Source organism: Camelus bactrianus, chromosome 2, assembly GCF_048773025.1.
Source record: "Camelus bactrianus isolate YW-2024 breed Bactrian camel chromosome 2, ASM4877302v1, whole genome shotgun sequence".
NCBI classification, from domain to species: domain Eukaryota; kingdom Metazoa; phylum Chordata; class Mammalia; order Artiodactyla; family Camelidae; genus Camelus; species Camelus bactrianus.
In genome coordinates this window covers 61,987,601-62,011,953 of record NC_133540.1, presented here as the reverse complement: position 1 = coordinate 62,011,953, position 24,353 = coordinate 61,987,601, and the positions used below count along the sequence as shown (strand labels likewise).

At 34.6% G+C, this 24,353-nt stretch overlaps 2 protein-coding genes across 14 annotated transcripts in view; one reads left to right on the top strand and one right to left on the bottom strand.

Annotated features, from left to right (window-relative positions):
• The window catches only part of ARHGEF38 (Rho guanine nucleotide exchange factor 38), a 112,958-nt gene extending 91,488 nt beyond the window's left edge, over positions 1 to 21,470 (top strand). Inside the window, exons 8-14 of the mRNA XM_010953627.3 lie at positions 19 to 123; positions 1,891 to 2,013; positions 4,836 to 5,147; positions 9,425 to 9,568; positions 10,380 to 10,578; positions 10,718 to 10,977; positions 18,772 to 21,470. Coding sequence (XP_010951929.2) covers positions 19 to 123; positions 1,891 to 2,013; positions 4,836 to 5,147; positions 9,425 to 9,568; positions 10,380 to 10,578; positions 10,718 to 10,977; positions 18,772 to 18,957 — 1,329 coding nt within the window. The 3' untranslated portion in view covers positions 18,958 to 21,470. The remainder of the gene's footprint in view (positions 1 to 18; positions 124 to 1,890; positions 2,014 to 4,835; positions 5,148 to 9,424; positions 9,569 to 10,379; positions 10,579 to 10,717; positions 10,978 to 18,771) is intronic.
• INTS12 (integrator complex subunit 12) overlaps positions 1 to 24,353 on the bottom strand; it is a 109,702-nt gene that overhangs the window by 60,363 nt on the left and 24,986 nt on the right. For 12 of the 13 annotated variants that reach the window (XM_074342866.1, XM_074342875.1, XM_074342825.1 and 9 more), the window contains 3 exons: positions 16,966 to 17,045; positions 13,250 to 14,293; positions 3,948 to 4,000 (listed from right to left, as the gene is read on the bottom strand). The gene's annotated coding sequence lies outside the window, so the exon portion shown is untranslated. The remainder of the gene's footprint in view (positions 1 to 3,947; positions 4,001 to 13,249; positions 14,294 to 16,965; positions 17,046 to 24,353) is intronic. The other variant, XM_074342855.1, reaches the window with a different exon arrangement.

Below are 24,353 nucleotides of genomic sequence, written 5' to 3'. Positions count from 1 at the left end.
ATTTCATCTATATTTTAGGTGAAAGACAATACCTTTAATAGAGAAGAAAAGCTATTTAGATCTTTAGAAAAGACTGTGAGGCATTGTGTGAAGAACATTTCATTCTGTCTCCAACATGTACAGGTAGGTGAGACACAACTGTTTTGGATGTTTCTACAAGAAGGTCTTAAAGTCTCTGGTTATTATGAAGAACAAATGTGACTGTTCATTCATTTATATGATGACATCTGTTGTATCAAATTTGGGAGGCTGCAAAAAAAACTGCTGGTGAAGGAAGCTAGTATAAAGACCTGAGTTTTGCTCTTTGTCCATCCTTCCCCCAATCCAAATTGCCATATTGTGGGACACTTGCTCGCATGATTGCCACATGGGGTGGACCATGAGCATCTCTTAATAGAGATGAGCTCATTAATGCAAAATGGCAGACAAGGCAGAAACTCTCTTTGTTTATTTGTTTGATTATAATGACATATCTCTTTCCAGTACCTAAAACAGTGTGTTTTTGCAAAATTTGCAAATTTAAGATTAGGACTGAAAGAAAAAAGAAAATCAAAAGGGAGCATAAAATAAAATTAGAAGAGAAGTTAAAGAGTACAAAGTGCATAACATAAACTCCAAAAACCCCACAAAAACCCACGTGTGCATCTCAAATTTAGCTGTAGACCACTTAGCAGCCAACCCAGGTAGGGATGTGTGATCACAGAATTCTAAGACAAACCAAGTGCTTCTGTTTATTTTATAGCCAATGTTTTGCAATGCTCCCATTACAGTTCTAGATGAAATTCATAGATAATTTAACCTTAGGTAGGTAAGTGTATATAAAAGAAAATCAATATCAAGGAAAACACATTCTGACAAAGTAATATGAACTACGATATGCAGATATTCCCACACACCCATGGCAGAAGATAAAAACACCCCCACAGATTTCCAGTCCTCTAGGAGGTTTTCCTGCCCTCGTTGAGAATCACTGACTTAGACGAACCAACTGGAATTCAGTATAATTATATTCAGTAGAAAGACCAGTCAGGAGTTTCTTCTACTGGATCTCATGAAAGGAACATAGTATTCTGAACAACATCCTGACAGTCGTCATGACTATGAGACACAGAAAGTTAGTAGAATTACATGGAAATTAGTTAATAAATGATCCCTTTCCATTTTCCAGTTTTTCTCTTGGATATCAGTTTTGAAAAAAGATGTTTGCATGCTTTGATAAAATATCACATCAATGGAGGATTAAGGTGACAGGCACAGTGATTTGGAGACAAGGTTATATGTTACATAACCAACAAGCCACGCTCTTTTCTTATCTATTAACTGATGCAAAGCCTGATTTTACAGTCAGTTTTGCTACTCTCTTCCTAAAGTGCTGCCTTCTGTGAAAGAAAAATCAAAACATAGTTACAACATCCAGAGGGCAGTGGGAACCCTGCCTTGTAGATGTTTCCTTGGGAATATCTACAGAAAAGTCTTCTATTTCCACTAATTGATTCAACAGAAGTATGAGCATCTTCTCATAAAGAAAGCAGTAAATTCACTAAGGAAAACCAAAGACATAAATCAAAGAGGACTGATTTTTAAAATAAGGGATCTGTAAGAACTGAATGCTGAAGAATGACAAGTGCAGGAATTTAAGGTGGACTCCACGTAATAAAAGAGAATGTGAGACCTACAGAGCGGTAAGAAAAGTAAGGGAAAAAAAAGCGGGAAAAGTAAGGAAATAGGTTGTTACAAGTCATCTGATTGTATGAAGTATTCATGAAATTTTTTCCTTCTGTTTTTTTTTTTTCTTTTCCCACAGTGGTCATAGAGAGTTATTTTGATGAAGTGCATGTTTGAGATACATTTAATTGTTGCCCTTTTTGTAACTTTGTTCTTGGGTTTCAGGATGCCATGCCTTTAGCTCTGCAGAGTGTAACCGAGCTGCACGAGATTTCACACAGCAAAGATGAGGAGCAGAGGGGCGATTCAGAGGCTCCAAGTCAGGCCCCAAATCCCTCTGACAACTTTGTAAGTTATTTATAGTCACAGATGAATGCAAATGAAATAGTAGGGTTAAAAGAAAAGCTGCTTTTCATTTACTTTCTTGGAGTGAAAAATAAAACATGCACTAAAACAAATACTAATGTCGAAATGAGTAGATTTAAACAGGAGATTTTTTTATCATTAAATATTTTGAAGTGGATTAGCGAGGCTTTTACTATAATCCAAATTTAAGAGGGCTCCAGACTGTGTTTCTAGGATAGTTAATGTCTGTGCAGCTTTTAAAATCAATATTTAGTTTAAGTCTGCATATGGTATATAGGGGATTTATTAAGTTAGAAAGCTGTGATTTTCTTAAAGGAGTCTGTGGAAATGCCCAGAGTTTTTACAGGAGGAGCAAAGATATTCTCTGAGGATGTGAATTTTATTAACACACTGTACACTGGAAGGGAAAGCCTTCCTATTGAGAAAGGGCTTTTATTTAAGGGTCATATATTATATGTATTTTCTGTTCTGTGGTTAAATATTTGTTTTCTAAGAGTTCTGTGAAATATACAGAATCATAAAACATAGATTGGGGATCATAAAAATATACTTGAGCCAAGAAAGTATCTGGGTGGTAAACTAGTCAGTAATACTAATTACAATTTAGTATCTTGTATTCCATAGGTGTTAGTATTTCATAGTAGTATTTCACGTATTATATAGAAGATAATAGACTCCTTCATCATCTTGAAGGTCCCCCGAAGTGGCATTTTTTGTACTGGTACCAGTAATGTCCCCTATCTCATATTTCTGAATCCTGGGAACTGATACAGCCCCTACTCCAGCAGAAAATGACCCAGCAGTATCTTGCTTTCATGGCACTGGAGAATGGAAAGTCATGATTACATCCGAACTAACATGATAGATTACATGGTGGGAGGTGGGGTGTGGAGAAAGAGAGAGAGGAGAGTTTTTATGATGTATGTTAAATGGGAAAAGTGTGGCTAGTTCTTTACACACTTTCTGGGCATCATTACAGAGAACATATTTTAGAAAAATCCTTAAGGGTGTGCTCTCTGGCTTAATTCTGACGTAACCAAGCTGATAAATATTTATTGAACACCATGTAAGAGCATGGTATATAGCTTCTCCATCATCAAGTGTGTTCCAGAACTGGAAGGAATGAAGAGAGAAGGTATTCTTCCCTACCTTGCATAAAATCACAAGGTGACAAATTAGGCTAAGTTAAAATAATCATCAGAAATCTCAATATAAAAGTATCTTTTAATGGATAAAGTTATATTGAACTCTTTTTAAAAATCAAATATTAAGAACTCAAAATCTATCTAAAGGCAGAACAATTGTTTTTATTTTTCCACGAGAGAGAACTATTTACACATTTTGTATAGCACAAAATATTAGAATAAATTCTGATTCTTGTTTGTTCCAACCATAATTCCCATGTACGAGTGAACTGGTTCATGTCTATGGGTCAGAGGACATATACACTGTAATATTGTAACTAGATTATCTGTAGAATTCAGTCATGTCACAGAGACAGTAATTTATCCCAGAACAGTAAACAGATTCTTTGCTTCATCGAAGGACTCATTCAAGAGTCTACAGGTCTATATTGATTATTTTATAAGCTAGACATCAGATTTAATCTGTGTTGGCTATTGCTGAAGCCAGTAAGAGATTAGTTTCCCTCCTCTTCTAGATTTCCCATGAGTTCAGTTACCGGAGGTCATTTAAGTTAATTAATACAAGCTGCTGCTCAGATGCTGATTCTCTAGGAAATCTCCCAGAGTATAAAAGAGAAACCTGCTTCCAAATTTCCGTAGCATAATCATGAAACCCAAGCATATGTGATAAAGGGTAAAGTTGGGCAGTCAGCAAACACAGGCTACTTGTGCCCTTTGGAATACAGGGGAGGAGGAAAGAGAAATAGAAGAAATTAAATCCAGGGTACTCACATGCTGGTATGGAGCTGGGCATTAATATGATGTTCATTTTCAATGAGTCAGACCTAAAAATACAACAATTTAGGACACAAAATTGGCATCAGCTCAATCCTTCAAGGTACTTAAAGAGGAAGCAGTAACTCTCTGGTCATTTCTATACCAGGAACAAAATACCTATAATAAGGGGGTACTTCTGTATAGGGGGTACAATTCCACTACCTGTATTAGCCACCAGGGTAGCCAGAGAATTGGGGCAGATGTGGGAGGAATAGGATATGGTCTCTCCTAAGACCAACTATCTTCCCTTTATTGCTAGCAAAGGAAGGGAAAGATACGTGAATAATTTGTGCAGTCTTGGAAGTCAGAAGTGGAGACTGCCCCCACCCCATGTGCTGGAGTAGCTTCCCCATCTCTGGGATTAAGAAGAAGGGGAAGGGCAAAGTGTTGAGGGAATGGCCCCAGTGACAAAACCAATGGCTGTAGAGAGAAGGGTGGGTGGAGCGTATTTTAGGTGTGCAGTTTCAACTTCTGTGTTCTTCCTATTCACTCTTCAGGGTCAACATTAGAGTCTAGAGTTGCTGTTTGAAGTCCTTGAACAGGTTTAGCTGAACAAAAAGATGATCCCTTGGAGAGGGAAATAGCTCAGTGTTAGAGCACATGCTTTGTATGCACGAGGTCCTGGGTTCAATCTCCAGTACTTCCATTAAATAAATAAAATAAAACAAATAATTTTTTTAAACTCTAAAAAAATAATCCCATGCTCCTCTTATAACTTGGCTAGATGCTTTCCTGTCTTCCTCTGTGCTCCTGCAGGGAGGGAGTCAGCCTCTCGATAACAGCTCTGGACGTGGTATTAGGCATTCCTCTTTCCGTGATGGGATTGTTTTTCTCCTTTGGCAGGCAGCTCACTTACAGAAGCTTGTCCTGATGCCCCTGTCAGCCCTGCTGTCCCTGTTTCCAGGGCCTCAGAAGCTAATCCAGAAACGCTATGACAAACTACTGGACTACAACAGCTACCTGCAGCGGGCGGCAGGAGATGAGTCAGACTTGGCCAAAAGGGAATATGAAGCCCTCAATGCCCAGCTGGTGGAAGAGCTCCAGGTGTTCAACCGGGCCGCGCTGAAGATTCTGTGGAACTGCCTGTGCAGTTTCATCACCCTCCTCAGGGACCTGATGCTTGTGGCGCAGCAGGTTTACTGCACGGTGGTGCAGGTAAGTGCAGCACCAGCACCTGGCTACCTTGGCCTTCAGGATCTGTTAGAAACCACACAGTGCAAAACAGCCTGCACACAGCGTGCCTGATCATAGTCATAGTGTGTGTGTGTGGGGGGGGTGGTTCTTATTTTAACTGAAGCCACATAGTGCATTGGTCCTTATCCTGCTTTTCCACAGGAACTAGAAGAAAGTATCCTAGTGCCAGTTTGCTGTGACTTACACACTTGTAGGCCTTTTTGGAAATTCTTTTGCAAACATCAAAAATCTTTCAGCTTTGCCCCACTCATTGGTGGAACCAACGTAGCTGCATCTACCTGATACTATGTTGAAGCTTATCAATTTATATTTTGTATTCTCTTCCCAACAGTTTTTGAGTTAACCATGACTAAGATGTCCATCAAAAAATAAGGCCATCTCAGTGTAATAACAGAAGTAGAATATCCAACAAACCAGTCTTTGTTTTGCTTTTGTTTTCTGCTAAGGAAGAGAAGTCTGATGTGTGTGTGTGTGTAAGTAAAAAAAGAAAAACAAAACATATATATATATATATACACACACACACACACACACACATATATGTATATATATATAATTTAGCTTTCCATTAGGATATGATTTTATAATTATTTTCTGAAGAGGAAGAAAGATAGTTACAACCGAATAATCAACTTTAAAAAATACAGCTTGGTTTCTTGGCTCTTCATTTCAAGTGTATTAGTGTATGTTATTGTCCAGCTGGTTAGATATTTAATGGGCAACATTTGGAGGAAAATTAATTGTCCCTACTTTGTCATTGTATATTTAATTAACTTTTAACTTATCCTTTGAATTAAATTAAGTTGAATAAACAGGTGCTACATTTACTTGGTTCAAAAGGCAAAACTACATACAAATGCATAAGCAGTCTCATACCTTCTGTCTCCAAACCATCTCCTGCTCCCACCCTCATTGATACTAATTTATTTTTATTTTTAGGGTTTCTTTGTGCCATTAAAAGTAAGTGAAATGTATATTTTTATTTCTTACACAAAACTAGTACACTATAGCACCATTCTGCAACTTGCTTTTTTAACATCCATGTCAGTAAACAGAGCGCGTCCTCATTTCTTTTAAAGCTTTACACTAGTTTGCTGCATCCTTGTACAACAGTCTATAACCAGCCCGCTATTTTTTTTGTGTAACAACTTGATTGAGATATAATTCACATACCATATAGTTTGCCCATTTAAAATATACAATTGAATGGTTTTTGTATGTTCACGAAAGTTGTGCAACCATCTTCACAACCAATATTAGAACATTGTCAACACCCCCAAAAGAAACTCTATACCATTAGCAATGACTCCACATTTTCCCCTAACCACCCCAGCCCCAGGAATCACCAATCTAGTTCTGTCTCTGCAGATATTCCTATTCTGGACATTTGGTATAAATCGAATTATACAATATGTGGTTCTTTGTGACTGGTTTCTTTCTTAGCATAATGTTTTCAAGTTCCACCCATGTATTGTGTTTCAGTACTCAATTCTTTTTATTGCCAAATAATATTCCATTGTATAGATATGACACATTTTATTTATCCATTCATCAGTTGATGGACATTTCAGTTATTTGCACTTTTTGGTAATTATGACTAATGCTGCTATGAACATTCACGTTACTAGTGGATTTATGTTTTCATTTCTGTTGGGTAGATACCTAGGAGTGGAACTGCTGTATCACATGCTAACTCTGTTTAACCTTTTGAAGACCTGCCAGTCTGTTTTCCAAAATGGCTGCACTGTTCTACATTCTCAACAGTAATGATTGAGGGTTCTGATTTCCTTACATCTGTCTTTTTTTATAGCTATCCTAGTGGGTATGAAGTGATATCTCACTGTGGTTTGATTTGCATTTCTCTGACTAATCCCCTATTTTTATAACTTTTAAAATAGAGGTCTAACTTAAGAGATTATATACAGTAAAATGTATCAGTCTGAAGTGTATATCTTAGTGAATATTTGCATGTATACACATCGGAGTAACCCACCACCCAGATCTAGATATAAACCACTCATGATTACCCCCAGGTTATAGTTCCCCAAAGGGAACCACTCTTCTGACTGACATTACCATAGACGGTTTTGCCTGGTTTGTTTTTCATATAAATGGAATCATACAATATGCATTCTTTTGTATATTAACCTGTCCTTATTGATGGATATTTGGGCTATTTCCAATCTTCTATTACAATAATGCCAGAGTCATTTTAGATGTGGGCAGATGTATACTTAAAACAGATTTCTCGAAGTGGGATCTCTAGGTCAAAGGGTAAATACGTATGTAATTTTGTTTATAATGCCTGATTTTCTCCTTTAGGGTTGTACTGTTTTAGATTCCCACTTCCAACATGAGAGTTTTGGTTTCCCTAGATTTTTGCTAATCCAGGTTCAAGTGTAATTTTAATTCGTATTTCTTTAATTATTAGTTAGGTTGAGAATCTTCCTGTGTTTGAGAGCTATTTCTATTTCTCTTCCTGTGAACCAGCTGTTCATGTCTTTTGCCCCTTCTTCTAGTTAGTGGCTATTTTTTTCTGTTTCTAGAAGCAACACTTATACTAGGCAGGCGAGCCTTTTGTCTGAACTGTAAATTGAGAATATTCTTCCCAGTTTACTACTTGTCTTTGGACTTTGTAGTGTGTGTGTGTGTGTGTGTTTGTCATGCAGAAGTTCATTTTTTAAAAATATAGTCAAATTTATTAATCTTTCATTTTATGATTTCTAGATTTTAAGTCATATTTAGAAAGGACTTCCATACTATGAGGCTCCAAATGAATTCACCTATGTTTCCTCTAGTATATTTGTTGTTTCATATTTTTTATTTAAACCTTTGATCCATATAGATTTTATCCTGGTTCATCATGTGAAATATGGATGCATCTTTATCTTTTTCCAGTTGGCTATCAGTTGCCCCACCACTTTACTAAGAAGTTACTTGTTCTTAATATTTTCTCAATGAAACTCACTTAATTCAGTTTCTTTGGATAATTTCATTCTGATGTTGAGGGAGAGAGACTTTGTATATCATATATGGTCACGGTCCTCTTGGGCTGGTCAGACTCTCCAGAGATGTCTCTTCAAGTTTTCTGCCTGGAGGACCTAGTTGGCAAGGTCTCTGGGTCCAGTCTATATTCACACACTTAATTACCTCTTTCTAACAGGGGTCCCCCACCATTATTTGTGCTTAGTGTCCCCAGTCTAGAGACTGTTTTACCATTCACAGAGAAAAAAACTTAATCTTCTGCTAAGGTAGGGAAAAAGCAATTGCCAAGATTCACTGAAATAGAAAAAAGAATCTGGGGATCCAACTGCTTCAAAACAGTTCTGGTTGTCTATATCTGCATAACAAATTACACCAACCCTGGTGATATGAAGCAACCAGTTGTTACTTGTTACCATTGTCTCTCATAGTTCTCGCGAGGTTCACTGGGATCAGGTAATCACTATCAGTGTCTCAGTCAGATATCAGTTGGGGTTGAAATAGAGTCACAAAGATTCTCTCATGCCACTGTCTAAGGTTGGTGGTGGGACAATGACAGAAGACTCAAACAGCTGGGTCTGCACCAGCTCTGACTTTTCAACATGGTCTTTTCATAAAGTGGCCACAGGGCAACTGGACTTCTTCCATAGTGACTGAAGTCCAGAGTGAGTGTCCCAAGAGATACCAGCAGAAACTGCAGGTCTTTAATTTTTTTAGCTTAATCTTGAAAGTCAGACAACATCACTTGTTATTCTATTTCAACATTCTATTCATTGAGGCAACCATAAAATCCCACCCAATTTTGAAGGAAGGGGACATTAGACTCCACCTCTTGATGGGAAGCATATCAAAGAATTTGCTGATTTGTTTTAAAACTACCACAGGATCTTAATTAATGTTTCTTGTTTTAGCCTTTTTCTCTTTCCTACTATCCTATCCCACCACATTGGAGGTGCCTACTGCCATTAATTACAGAGCCTTTCTTCCAAAAATTTATTGCTATTGTAATTTTTTATCTCTTCTGTTTCCTTCTATTTAGGCTCGAAACTTAAAAAAGAAATTATTCTTGTCATTTTAGTGGGGTTTCTGGAGACAGCAAACTGGATTGTTTTTATCTAGAAGTTTTAACATTGCCCTAATTTTTCGCTGTGGAATATAGTATAATTTCTCACTGTTCATCACAAATCTATTAAATTCAGTACCTAATATGGTTAAGTAGTTGTCTGGGAACAATGTCATATCATTTCTACCTACAGGTACCTTTGTTAGCCTCAAGTATCTCTGAAATTCAGAATCGAGTACTAGAAGAGATTCAAAATCTGAATTTTATGAAGGATAACAGTGCTACTTTTATTGAGAGGAAACTTAGTTTTGAAAAGAAGAAGCCTGTGCAAACTCTGGTGAGTCTGATAGCGTTCATGACAATGAAAACTGTCACTTCTTTGTCTTGTTTAAATCATAGTGTCTTATTTTTCATATCACTTATTCTAATATCCTGTAATTTCCCTACTTACTATATGTAGACTTTCTTGTCTTTCTCCCCTCTGTGCTATGAACTCTGTAAAGTCATAGACTTTAATGTGTTTTGTACATGATGTATTCCAAGTGCCTAAAATGGTGCCTGATACAAGGTAGGTTCTCTACAAATATCTGCTGGATGAATGAACAGAGTTTTAGAGAGCAAAATCATAGTTCAAACTGTTCTTTTTTCTAGATAAGGAATCCCAGTCTTCAGAGATAAAGTGGCTTTCTCAAAGTTACTTAATGGCAGAGCTGGGCCAGGGGCCAGGCCTCTAAACTCCTGCCTGATTTACTGATATTACTTCCCAGAAAAATTCATGCACATGTACAATTTACTTAATTAAATATTATTTATCAAGTGCTTAATATACAAGTGATTGCCTACAGCTTGGCAAAGAATTAAAAAATTGTTCAACATCCAAGAGGGATTAGAACCTCTGCCTTCTTATTCGCAGTTGAATTTTCTTCTCTACAACACTGCCCTCGTGTGCTAACAGGAGAATTTTTCACTGCATAACTCAGCTGAATACTTCACAATAATAACCTGATCTATGCCTCAACATTGATATAATCCCAGATCAATGTATGGCTTCAATATTTTAAAAGTCTCCAGGGAAGAAATATTTACCAACTCAGTGAGGATTTTATCATACATCTACCTAAACCAAAATCTCTCCTTACTTCTTTCAGCCAGAAGTGCCTCGTCAAACTGACACTCACCGCTCCAAACTCCTGTCCACATACAGTACAGAGGAACTCTACCAAGCCAAGCGCAAGTGCAATGCTACACAAGAATATGACATCGATCTTCTGGAAGGGGAGTTGGTGGCTGTGATGGAACAGAAGGACCCACTGGGCAGTAAGAGCAGGTGGCTTGTTGACACAGGAAGTAAGTTTTTTGCACAGAACTTCCACCTCTCTTCTAGTTGAGATTTTCCCAGGGGTCTCTGCATGCTTCTCTCAACACAACTGTTTGGAAAGAGTATACAACTAACCTTGTTTTTTCTTTCTTTTTATTTCCTATCCAGTTATAAAAGGATACGTGTATTCCTCCTTCCTAAAACCCTACAATCCAGCAAAAGTGCAGAAGGTGGACGCTGAGAACAGGTTCTGTGATGATGATTTTGATAACATCAGCCTCTTCGTGTCTTCACGACCAGCCAGTGACAGTGTCACAGGCACCCCAGAAGGTAGCATAAGTGATAGCAGCTCATCTCTTAGTGGAACATGTGGAAAGTTTGAAACCAACGGTACTGATGTTGACAGTTTTCAAGAAGTAGATGAGCAGGTAAGAATTCGAACCTTAATGTAAAAATGCTTGGCTGTTCAAATCGTGAAAGATGTTCTCTCTAACGGCTCTGTCTTACTGTGAGACTCAGTGGAAGCATCAGCTTTAACACCAAGGGGCTGTATCAGCACTTCCTCCCTATGCATATTTTGCAAGGATTTGAATTCCCTGAGCCTGTCTCCTCAAATGAGGAAAAGAGGACAATAATTCCTACTTTGCAGAGTTGACGTGAGGATTAGAGGTAATGAGCATATGTAAGGTACCCAGCACGGAGTAGGCACTGAATAAATCGCAGTTGTTAGTACTTCGAGTGAAGGGAACATGGTCTTTTTGCACTCACCCATCGGAGAAAAACAGCTCAATACTGAACAGATTGCTGCCATTAGTAGCATGTGGAAAATTGGCCATCATTCCTCTGAGAGCAATATCTTCATTGAGACATCTATGAATTGGTCATTTTTAATCTCTTGCATAATGACCTATGCTATATACTATATACTGAAACTTTTAAAAGCTACCTTTCCCTCACTTAATCAATGCAAAGACTATTGGCATAATCCTTTCCCCAAATGGTAACTTAACTATAGTTTTGTTTTTTTACTATCTCAGAAAGTTTCAATATATTTAACTGTTAATCCCCAAGTGGTGACCAACTCACATTCCTTCTGTAAACTTGCTTTTTTTCTTCAGTGGATTTTCATTAATTAATCTTAACTTCTTTTTTACAAATAAGGTTAACATATTATTTGTGAAAAGTTAAAATAGAAAGATATATGTAAATTAAAAGTAAAGGCCTTTATTCTCTCTTCAGTTCTACTTTTTAGAGATTATATTCAGGTATGTCTTTTCAGATACTGTATTTATATGAGTATTTATACTTATATGAGTGGGAACATATATGTGGTACATAATCTTTTTCACTTAACGATATATCTTAGACATATCAATATCTAAATGTCTATTTAGATATTGATTTTTTCCTTAAAAAATTCTGCATAGTATTTAATTATTTTAGATATACCATAATTTATGTAACTATTCGCATAATAATAAACATATAGAACATTTTGATGTTTTCAAAATTTCAAACAATATTTCAGGCAAGATCCTTGTTTATCTGCAATATATGAGGGTTGTGAATTGCGGTTTCTCTATATCCTGGATTTATTATCTTTTATTACAGACATCTTACTGGAGGCAAAGTAGTGTCTCATTGTAGTTTTACTTTGCATTTCCCTAATGACTAATGCTGTTGAGTATCTTGCATGTTCTTATTGGCCATTCCTGTATCTTCTTTGGTAAATGTCTTTTCAGATATTTGGCCACTTAAAAAATTGGGTAATTTCCCATCCCATTATTCAGTTTTAAGAATTCTTTATATAGTTCTGGATGCTGTTCTTTATCAGATACATAATTTACAAATATTTTCTCCCAGTCATGACTGATTCTAAACTCATCTATACATTACTGTGTGTTCTTACCACTTTTCTGACTTGAAGTTTCAAAACCCTATTTTTCTATTATTCATTCACTCTCTTAGTGTATTCAGAGTTTCTGTAAGACAATATAATGTTATAATGCCAACTGGTAAGAAAATTTTTATCAGTGAAATCTACATAATTGGTTAAATGTCCTGGCTGACTTGGCCTTATCTCAATAACCTGGAAGGACAGACATTGGAGGACCAAATTTGTCAAGACACCCTAAAGCTAGCTTGATGTTGAGTTCTAGTTCTAAGTTGGCTTTACAGGGACTTTTGGATTAAGCACCTTACTTAGGCGCTTTCAGCACAGGTTTCGTAGTCTAAAACTGCACCTAGTTCCCACTACTGCTATTGCAGAGTAATTCTCTTTGAGTAATCCTATCAGTGCGTATCATGGGAATTAGGTCCTTCAGAAGTTTCTATTACTGAGAGGAAAAAAAAATGAAGTAATTTTCTTTTGCTCAAAACAGAAAGTATATTAATGATATCTCTCCATAAAGTTCTATTTGTTCTCCTTTTCCTCTGAGTTTAGATCCAATTCAAAATAGACCCTGGTGTCAGGGATATAAATATAAACACTATTACTAATATAGCTGGATTAGAAAATGCAGCTTGGATCTGTGACCACATAGGATCCCCTATACCTTCCCTCTGAGTTGAAATAACCCAACCCAAATTGCAGGGGTTTCCCATCAAATAATAATGGCATAATCTGTGTTAGTTTTCTATGCTGCATAACAAATTATCATAAACTAAGTGGCTTAAAACAACATAAATTTATTATCTCACCATTTCCATGGCCAGCAGTCCAGGCACAGCTCAGCTGGATGCTCCACTTAGTAGCTCCTACGGCTGCAGTCTAGACGTTTGGCTTGGCTGTGCTTCTTTCTGAAACTCAGAGTTCTTTTCCAAGCTTGTGGTTGTTGGCAAAATTTGGTTCCTTGTTCCAGTAGCACCAAGGCTTCCATTTTCTTGCTGGCTGTCAGCCAAGGACCACTTTCAACAGCTCAGGCTGCTCTCAGATCCTTGCTACGTGGCTGTCTCCATAGGCAGTTCACAACATGGCTGTTGGCTTCTTCAAAGCCGGTAGGAGAGCACCTCTCTCATTTCAGCTCTCTCCCTTCAGAGAAGATCTGGACTCTCTTTTAAAGGCTTACCTGATTATGTCAGGCCCACTCAGGATAGTCTTCAACTAACTCAAAAGTCAGCGTAATAGGGACCTTATTAGGCACCTCTGCAAAAATCCCTTTACCTTTGTAAATAATGTAACCTAATCATAGGAGTGAAATCCCATCATATTCACATAGGGGGTTATATAGAACATGTTCAACAGGAGGTGGTAATCTTGGGGTCAGTCTTAGAATTCTCCTACCATACTATGTAAGATGCCTTGTTTGGTGAGCAGGATGCTGGACAAATGTGATAACAATCTTTGATACTTCTCAAAGAGGATCAGGTTTAATAATAGCTAAAACCAGCTTTAGAGGGAAGCAATATCTGAGAATCAGTGCTCTTTTCTTTTTTTCACATAAATAATACTGAGAACACAATTTTTGACTTTTAAAAAGCTGTTCTGCTAATTCTAGATTCATTGTCTAGTCCCTCATCTTTACATTTTTTCAATTGCTTATCATGATAATGCTATATGTTTAGTATGCCATTATTTAGAAAGTGCATCAAAAGTCAGCAGACAGTAACATAATGTATTTAAGTAGTCATGAAAATGATGCTTTTAAGAGCTATTTATTGAAATGAAAAGATTTTAAAATATATTTTGCAGTGAAAAAGCAGGTGGCAAAAATTACGTGTACTATAATTACATGTTTATTACCACTTCAGGTAGGTAGGTATAAAGAAAAGAGGAAGAAGAAAAGGAAGAAAGGATAAAAGAAAAACAAGGTATTAATAGAAGTTGGATAATTTATTTTTTTGCTTACCTTTATTTAAAATTTTTTTTACAATTACTTACGTAATAACAATTCATAATTTTTAACTAAAGAAAATGAAAGCTTGCTTCTAATGAGTGGGAGAGAAGAATGAGTGTTTTTCATGCAATATAACTATCTTGGCTTCCTGAGCTACATATGATATAATACCATAAATGCTGGTTTTGTAATTTTAGTTTTGGAAAGGAAGATTAAACTATCTCATGATTTTTGTGGTTGCTAATTGGAAAACTGGGATGAAATCAATAAAATGAGATTCAGTGAAGAGAGGTAATGTGGCTCACTAAGGGAGGAACAATTAAATGTACAAATAAAGAATAAGGAAATGCTGAACTGGCTGTGACACCACAAGGAAAGAGCTGGTGGTTATGAATAGTGGGTAATAAATCCGGTATGAGTCAATAATATAAAACAGAGTGCTACAAAAAAAAAAAGTAAATGCTGTGAAACTGGGTTGGAGTCATAGAATATTGTACTTAAAATGAGCCAGAGCTTCACAGATTTCAAGGAAGCAACTAATAAGATATATATTGATAAGTGCCAAGGGGAAAAAGAAAAGGATCAGATGATTATGGCTTAAATTAACAAAATTTTAATTAACGTGTCTGGAGTAAAACATATTAACATTGAAAGTTTGAAAAATACAACCTAGAACAATTAAAATATTTTTTTTAAGGGAGACATTCTTAGCTCTTAAATCCATAACCTATTGAAAACTTCTAATTTGTGGTCTAACATTATTAACCACTGTCTCTTTAAAAGCAGACTTACTTCCATTTTGAATATCTATCTTATGTTAAATGGAGGCATAAAGAAATATAAAAACTGAAAAATGCTCATCCTAAATTAATTTGGGACCATGATCATCTAAAGTATTGAAAGTACATGTTGTAATTTTGTACTTAAAATTTAAAATACAATTTATGAGAATCTATACTGAGTGTTTAAAATACAAGCTTTGCAATAATTTCATACCAAATAGATCTAGATGGAAGGTTTTATATTCCCCCTGAGAGAATATGCACCAAATGAAAGGCTACCATAAATACTTAGGAATAGTATATTAGTAGGTAATTTGACCTGTTAAAATATCTATGGCTGCACTGGTGAGGCATATTTATTATGCATAAAAGTTGCAAAAGATGGCTAGCAACTGCTAATGTGGGCTCTTACAGATTATTTCAGAAGCTGTATATTATGATACATCATATTCCTGAAAGCTTTTGCAAACCAAATCCCCTACTCTGCTCATGTGGATATATTCAATGTCTTCACTTTCTAAATAAAAACAAAAAACCCAGCAGCAACATTTTAGGGATTCCAGTCCCTTTATACAAGAATACACTCTGCACATTCTTGTCAGGACAAGAATTTGGCTCCTAAAGTACTATGAGAAATGGACCAAGCCCAGGATTTGGAGTTAGAAGATATGGTACAGACTAGCTCTGTGATTAAGAGCATGTTACTTCTCCAAGTCACAACTCACAGGGTTGTTGAGGATAAGGCACATTTGACATGTAAACTGTCACAAGAGCTATAAAAGGTGGTTATTATTGCTACCATTCCATTGCTCAAGAATTTCTGGCACCTCTTTTTTTGTTTTCTCTTTACTTAAGTTACAAAATAATCCATGTCCACTAGTCTGTCTTGTATGTATCTTTCATGACACAAGAAGACCTCTTTTATGTTCTTGTATGATATCCAAGCCTTTCAGCCTTACTTTCAAGTCAAATCAACATATATTTGAATTCATACTGTGTGCCATGATGTGGTCACTGGAAAAAAGTTGTAACATGGTTTCTTTACTTGAGGTGGAGCTCATGCTAGAGTTGAGATGATATATAAATCAGTGGTATCAAAAGACCATCAAAAGTTAAATAACAGTTCAAGATCTAAAGAACAGCTTACACTGTAATTATACAGTTGACCCTTGAATAACGTGGGGGTTAGGGATATCAACCCCGTTGGCAGTTGAAAATCTGCAGAAAACTCTTCCAAAATTTAACTACTAATAGCCTACTGTTGACCAGAAGCCTTATGGATAATATAGACAGTTGATTAACACATTTCTGTATGTTACATGTATTTTATATATATATATATACACACACATACAATAAAGTAACCGAGAAAAAAGAAAATGTTATTAAGAAAATCATAAGGGAAATACATTTACAGTACTGTACTATATTTATCAATACTATAAGTTTGCCATCTGTTTACAAAATGAATCATTTGTCAGTATCTACATCAATATTTTATTATATGATACAAGACACTGTAGATGTTACATGAATTTCTAACACTTGACATCAGAAATGAAAAAATATAAAAAAGAAATTCCTATTTATTTACAGATATAACGATTCATGCATTGATAACAAAGGAGCAATATGATTGCTTTATGGTAGCCTCGTGTAATTAATATGATTGCTTTATGGCAGCCTAGCTTATACACTAATGAATAAATCATTATAAAATTTTTATGACACATATTATTAGTCATACTCATAATACAGTATTGGAAACATTTTGAAACATTTAAAAAAAATCACTTACCTGTGGTGATAGGCTGATATGCAGTCTCTCCAATTATGAGAGAGAGAGAGGCATACTGAATGGTAATGGTAATGTAATTCCTTGAAAGCAAAATTATAAAACAGTAAGAAAATTAACATGTTATTAATTTTATGTTAAATATCACTCATGCCTATGTAAGGATAGACTAGTATCTACATATTTTTATGCAATCATGACATACCTTACTTTTTTCATATTTTTTTCAATATTTCTAGGTTACATGGTTCATCTGTGAGTTTTTTGAAATTGTCTCAGATCTCCCCCAGTTTTTCCAATTGATTTATTGAAAAAAATCTCCATATAAATTGACCCACACAGTTCAAACCTGTGTTGTTCAAGGGTCAACTGCAGTTTCCTCCCCACATTACCATCTCTTTTCCTGCGCAATGAAATCACCTTATTTTTCATAATTTCCTTTTTATATGGACCCTCAATTTTGGAAATCTTAATCTGCTTGTCTTTCCCATATACTGTTCTCATGTATTCATCTCTGTATCTTCGAATAAGACATATTCATCCCTTTTATCAACTTTGTCACTTATAAAAGGTTAATTCTTCTAAAATTCAGTTCACAATTAGTTGATATATATCACCTGCAGGGTGTTTTGTTTTGTTTTGTTTTGACATGTGCCTTTTTTTTTAACATTTTTTTATTGAGTTATAGTCACTTTACAATGTTGTGTCAAACTCCAGTGTAGAGCACACTTTTTAGTTACACATGAATGTACGTATATTCATCGTCACATTTTTTTTCACTGTTAGCTACCACAAGATCTTGTATATATTTCCCTGTGCTATACAGTATAATCTTGTTTATCTATTCTACATGTCTTTTTTTTTTTTTTTGCATTTTTTTCCCAGCTGGGTGATAAGCTCTCTGATAACATAATCTTCTACTTAATATGTACTTAATAAATTCTAATTAAACAAATGAATGAATAAATGTGGTTGGTACTTAATTTTATACCATAACTAAACATTTTTATTAAGTCATGATTTTAGTGGAAGAGGGACTAAACACTTATTTAGGGGCTTCTTATGCATCTAATAATTATGAAGTGTTCTTTCGAGGTTAAAGAAAAATTCTTCTGACTGAAATATATTTTATTAGTCTCTCTAGGTCACTTTAATTTAAAATTACAAATTTAATACATTGTCATTATAAAAGTTTATACAATAAGGAAAGAAATAAAAATGAAAATCAGCTTTAATTCTACCAAAAAAAAATCTAACAATACTTACATCATACACCTGATTTTATATCTTTTATTTTCTTAATATTTTATCATAAGCATTTTCCTATGTTATTAGTCTTAGAAAACATTATTTCTGCAACTATAAATTTCCTTAGAGTAAGGATCCAGAATTTAACTATTATTTTGCTGAACCCTTAGTGTTATTCCCAATTCTCTCCCACTTTTCACCTCACAAGTGGGTATTGCAGTAAAATTATTGTGCAAAAATCTCTGCCAATGTTTGTTTCTGTATGAGACTCTTAGAGCTATTATTGAGTCAAAAAGTTAACATTAAAAGTCTTTTAATAGAAAGTGCCAAATTGCCTTCTAGAGTGGATAATTTAGATTCCTCCCAACAGAACAATAAGAATGACAATTTCACTTTATTTTCAACTGGGCCATATTTCAGCAAAATAAATCCAACAGGAGTTGGGGAAATGTGACTTTGGAAAAATAAGAAAACGTAACATTTTTTTCTAAAAGCCTGGAAACCTTTATTGTCTAAATTTTTAGGTCTGCTTCTAATAATGTCATTTTCTTTTTTGTCTAGATTTTCTATGCAGTTCATGCCTTTCAAGCACGGAGTGACCATGAACTCAGCCTTCAGGAATACCAAAGAGTCCATATACTTAGATTTTGTGACCTAAGTGGCAATAAAGAATGGTGGTTAGCTGAAGTTCAAGGGCAGAAAGGCTATGTTCCAGCTAACTACCTTGGGAAGATGACTTATGCTTGAGAAAATAAGCCTTTGACTTCTATTTTCTGGCAAGTTGTTGATTGACTACCTCATAAAACTGGCATTACAAAATGTTGGCCTGGAAATCAAGAAACCTCCAAAACTCCATGAACTGATACCGTATCAGGTTTTAAGGAACAATATGCTTCCTAACAAGATTATTTCAAAATGTATTAATGAAGGATACATGTTGAAGAAAACACTAAACAAACAGGAAAAGCAAAACAAATAGCTTAAGCTCCAACTATCAGCTACTTAAAAGTGATCTTCTGAAAGGGTATGTGTTCTTTATCACCATGAAACATTGGATCTAAGGCAAGGTTTTTTCAATTCACTGTATTTTTTTTTTGTATTATGTATTTTGCTTTAAATGTTTTTTCATATTTTTCTCTCTTGCACATGCATGCATGTATATACATACACAAATATACACCATACACATACAGTTTACACATATATGTGTACTACATGGTATAGATTATACACATACATGCATGAAACAGGGATGTACTGAATAGACATAAGAATAGGAATTGGTTACTTAATTAACAGTCAACTAGAAATCTTTGATGTGGAGCCTCTCTTTAATGTAAGTTTTGAATTTAAAAAACTCTCTTCAATAACAGGATAATAATAATAGCTAACATTTACTGAATGCATACTACATGCAAGACATTACTATGCATGCTTTTTATGTGGTAACTTATTTGATACTCACATTATGAGGAAACTGTGGCCCAAAGAGATGAAATAATTCGTTTAGCCCAAGTCACATTGGTATTAAGTGGTAGGGCTGGGACTCAAACCCAAGTCTGGTTCTGAGGCCCATACTCCCAACCACTACATGGTTACATTTGCTATCAGCAAAGAACTTAGTGATGCAAATAATGGACATTGATGAGGACTGTTTTCCTCTTAGGTCTATATTTAAGTATTGAGAAATTTTTCAAAATCAGGGGCTATAGGAACTTTCATGTTATTAGCCTAGAGAAAAAGAAGTATCTAGGTTATTTTTATTTTTTGCTTAAACTTTTTTGAAAATATAATTGTTTAAAAACTATCCTACATCATCACTAATGATGCTTTAGTGAGAAAATATTTTTGGATCACTCAATCATGTGGATGATGAATGGGGAATGTGTTTTCCATGTTCTGAGCCAAGATGTAAATATTTTTAGTTGCTGATTTGTACTTAGACAAGGCAGGCATTGAGGATAACATTTGCTGTAACACAATGTCCTGGGACACTGAACTTTAATTTAGGAATAGCTCAGAACTATCCCCTATGATTTCAGGCTTATTTTGTTCCAAGACATTTTATTGAACTAAAGATGCTTCTTTGGAACAGAAGAAGATTAAATTTGACTTAGTGGTTTCCTTTAAAAACCAAAATAAGGTGGATTTTTATTGTCCATGTTTGGTGCTAATACACTACATTTTAAGATTAAAATTAAAATTACTTTCAAAGACTTTGCCTCTATAGTGTACATTGTTATACATATACTGAGGAGTACAAATAAAATGAAGAGTTCTGCTTCTCAGAGGGCTGTTGACTTTCATGTACATATATGACATGTACAACTACAGAAATTCAAAGTAAGACTTTATATGACAGAAAAATTTTTATTTTATATTGTTTCTAAAATTCTTAATCTAAACATAGGTTCATAAAGTTCTACTTGTAAGTTGTTTTTGCATAAAATATTCCCTTGTTTTCAGTTAGGTACCAAAAGAAGACTCTCTTTTTTGGATACACAGGGACTTTTTATATGTCCTTTAAATGGTCCTTTGTACCCGATAGTGAAACATAAGTAAATCCCAGTTGCTTAGGGTAAAGCAAAAGGAAATCCAAATTTGCTACTTGTGGAAACTATGAACATGCTCAACAACCAAAATAGTGGGGAAATTTTATATAATTTAAATTAGCTGTGACCTTAATACTCCCCTTAAAATAGAATTATATGAGTAACACATGTCTGCTTTTCTGGCCGAAATAAGTGACTAGATGTATATGAGAAGTTTGGTCTACCTGTGTGGTCCTAGGATTGATGCATCCTGACTGACCTTAGAGGAAACCACACCACTAAAATCATAGCTGCAGTCAGTTGCTGAGCAAGAGTTGTAATGAAGCGCGCTTCTGCAGTCCCCCACTACTGTGGTAAACATACATTGTTATAAAACTCCTTTGTTGCTATTTTAAAAATACAACCTACATCTCATATGCCATTTAGGTTTTTTGTGTGTGTATGTGAACATTATACATTCATTTTCTAAGTATGTTATTTCAAATCAAGTAATTGTAATTTTGAGGTCAGGCATTATTTTGTTGGGCATAAGGGAAATAAAATTCCAAGATAGTTATAATGTGTTTAAGTCTTCAAAAAGTTTAAAAAGATAAAACTGTGGGTGACATCATTATGATTAAGGCAAAGTATACTAATGTAATTATATATTCTTTCTTTGTATCTTTAAAATTAAATGCTATTGTACAGAATTCTCTGAAATAAGTATTTCTACCGAGAATACAGGGGAAATTTTTGTGGTTTTTTCCTTTGTAAAACAAACAGGTGTATGTATACATTATATTTAGTATTTATTTTTAAATGCAGGTGCTCTAAACTAATATACATAATAATGTTTAGAAATCATAAAAAATCCAGTAATACAAAACCACTGTGGGTGCTTAAATCATGTGAAAAAGTCAGAAAGCCACTACCTGAACATTCCTTATATTTCAGAAAAATATCTGGTTTTAGTATTTATTAGTACAAAACAATCCTATGAAAGAAGAATTGTGCAGAAGAGACATAATGCACATTGTTAATCATATAAATGCAGTGCAGCACTGCATGAAATACTTTAAGTGCTGGTATATTCCGTATCTTGCCTAAAATATAATTTGGACTTTGGAAGATGGCTATTCAGTGCCTGTCACTATTTGTGATGAATATTCAGATGATTTACAAAAACTAGTTAACATAGAATAAAAAACTTTTTTCATAAGCTGTTTGGATTTTTGTCTCTTGCAAAAACCTCTCAAAGTAATATGAATAGAGGAAATCTTTATATTCTAAGATGGCAAGAAAACTATTTATATCCTATTTGTCATAACTATGGCTTCTTAAGGTACTAAATGCACTGTTCAATACTGAATACATCTAGAAACCTCACAAAATTTAAGCTAAATTAGACATATAAATTTACATTGTATTTGATGAGGAAGGAATTACATTTCATTGACTGAAAGGACTGAAAGGACTTTATACTCTCTAGGGCTATCCAACTATTTATAAAAGGTTACTATTTTTAAAGTCTTATTTTTTCAATTATCTTCCTCCTCCTATACATACTAAATAGTATGTATATATAAACTCAGTCATTAAATTCTCTGTGATCTACAAAATTATTCCAATATAACAAATCTTTACTCCAGGGCCACAAGAATTCACACTGAGTCTCTGTAAGCCAGTTACTGCTTTCACAATACTACACTCTAGACAGAGGAGAGATTTGCTTTAATTTTTCAGGAAAATAAGTACATTTTAGCATATACTGGAATGAGATGTTCTTGTTCAAAAATCTAGGGAATGTATTCTTAGTAAATTAAATACAGCTTACCTTGCTTTAAAGAAATATTATGGTATGTAAATGTATTTATGGCTTTCTCCAATTGCTTATATAATTTTATAATTATTGCACTAATAAAAACTTATCTCTATAAGTATTTCCTATATAACCTATGGCCATCATAATTTGTAATGTTACTAATAAATGGTACTATCATATCCTTGTTAAGAGCTGGAATCACCTTACCTTTCAATATTAGAGGTCTTCCATTTTTATCTCATTAATTATCATTTATGTTTTATAGAGGAGGAAACAGATCACACAGCTAATACATGGAGGGACTGGGATTCAAAATCAGTTTTCTGACTTTAAGACAGTGTTCTTTTAGAGTTTTCTAAGTCATTAAAATCTCTGATTACATAATCTAAAAGAAAGAAATATATATATACAAACAGAAAAGTGATATTAGCCAAATTTCTACTAAAATGGGATTTGAACTTATAATCCTAAAAGCTTACTTTTTGGTTTGCCAAAACTGTCTATTCATTCACTGAGCTAAGAACTGCAGTGGGAATACTATGGTGTACAAGATACACAAAATCCTTGCCCTCATATAACTTAAATTCTAGTGGGAAAAATGAACTACATGTAACAACAACAAAAAAAGATAAACACTACTAATATAAAGCCGGCCCCTTTCATCATCACATGCTCAGTTAAAAAACCTTAGACCTCACTTAATGGTAGGGAAAAATCAAGGACTAGGAGCTACTTGAGGACAAGGAAACTCTAATACCAAATATACCTCTATGAAATACCAAACTGAGTTATACATTACTAGATGAATGCATCTTATACCTATGTGCAGATTCTAAATATATATTTATACACACATATAGTCCATATAAAGAGCCATACTCAAAAATTATATTGCTTCCTAAACAAGTTTTCTAAAGTCCTCTCTGAAGTACTACAAAAAGTAAAATAATTGCTTCTTTTTTCAGCTCTATCCAGCACGTTTTGAGTATGATGGAATAAAATTTTCCATTTCAAGTGCCAATGTGCTTTAACTTCTTGTAGGTACTGAGGTTCTATTAACTGTTATAGTTGTTGAGCTGAGCTTGTGTCAGGTCATTTTGTCTAGTTTAGTCCAAACTGGCCCTGAACTATAAACAAATAATGATGAATATATAAATATATTTTTTGGTTGTTTGACACTAAAGGGGACTTGGGGTTGATGCCAAATTGATATTTAATCAACAGAAATCCATGTTTCTCAAAGCAAAAACATCTGCAGGCAGATTTCAAACATGTAAATAGATGTTTACTCTACTTTGTAAGTAATAGGATTATCTCAATCTTGAGTTGTAATTTATCCTGAATAATTTAGTGTCATTATTTAACAGCAGTTTTAAAATACCTTTCCTTAAAAGCAACCAAGCATACTTTAAAAAGCTTTATCTTCATGGATATCATTTATCAATATATTTTACAATATATGATATTAAAAAATATAAGGATTAAGGGAAAGAGTTTGAAATGAGAAGTTTATAAAGTGAAGGTTTAGTAACACATCAAAACTGAAGGAACAAGGCTGCTCAGTCTAGCAAAAGGAGGAATTTGTCGGATTTCTAGTTTCTGGATGAAATGAGGTATTCATGAAGTACAAAATAGCTGCTACATTTTGCTGCAACTGGGAGCAATAAACTATTCCTCTGATCCAGAAAGCCTCAAGTCTTCTATCAGAATATATATGTAAAACAATGGCAGGATAATTGGCTAGCTTGCAAGTAAGGTAACAACTCAGACCCCTGAAACCTGACCCAACG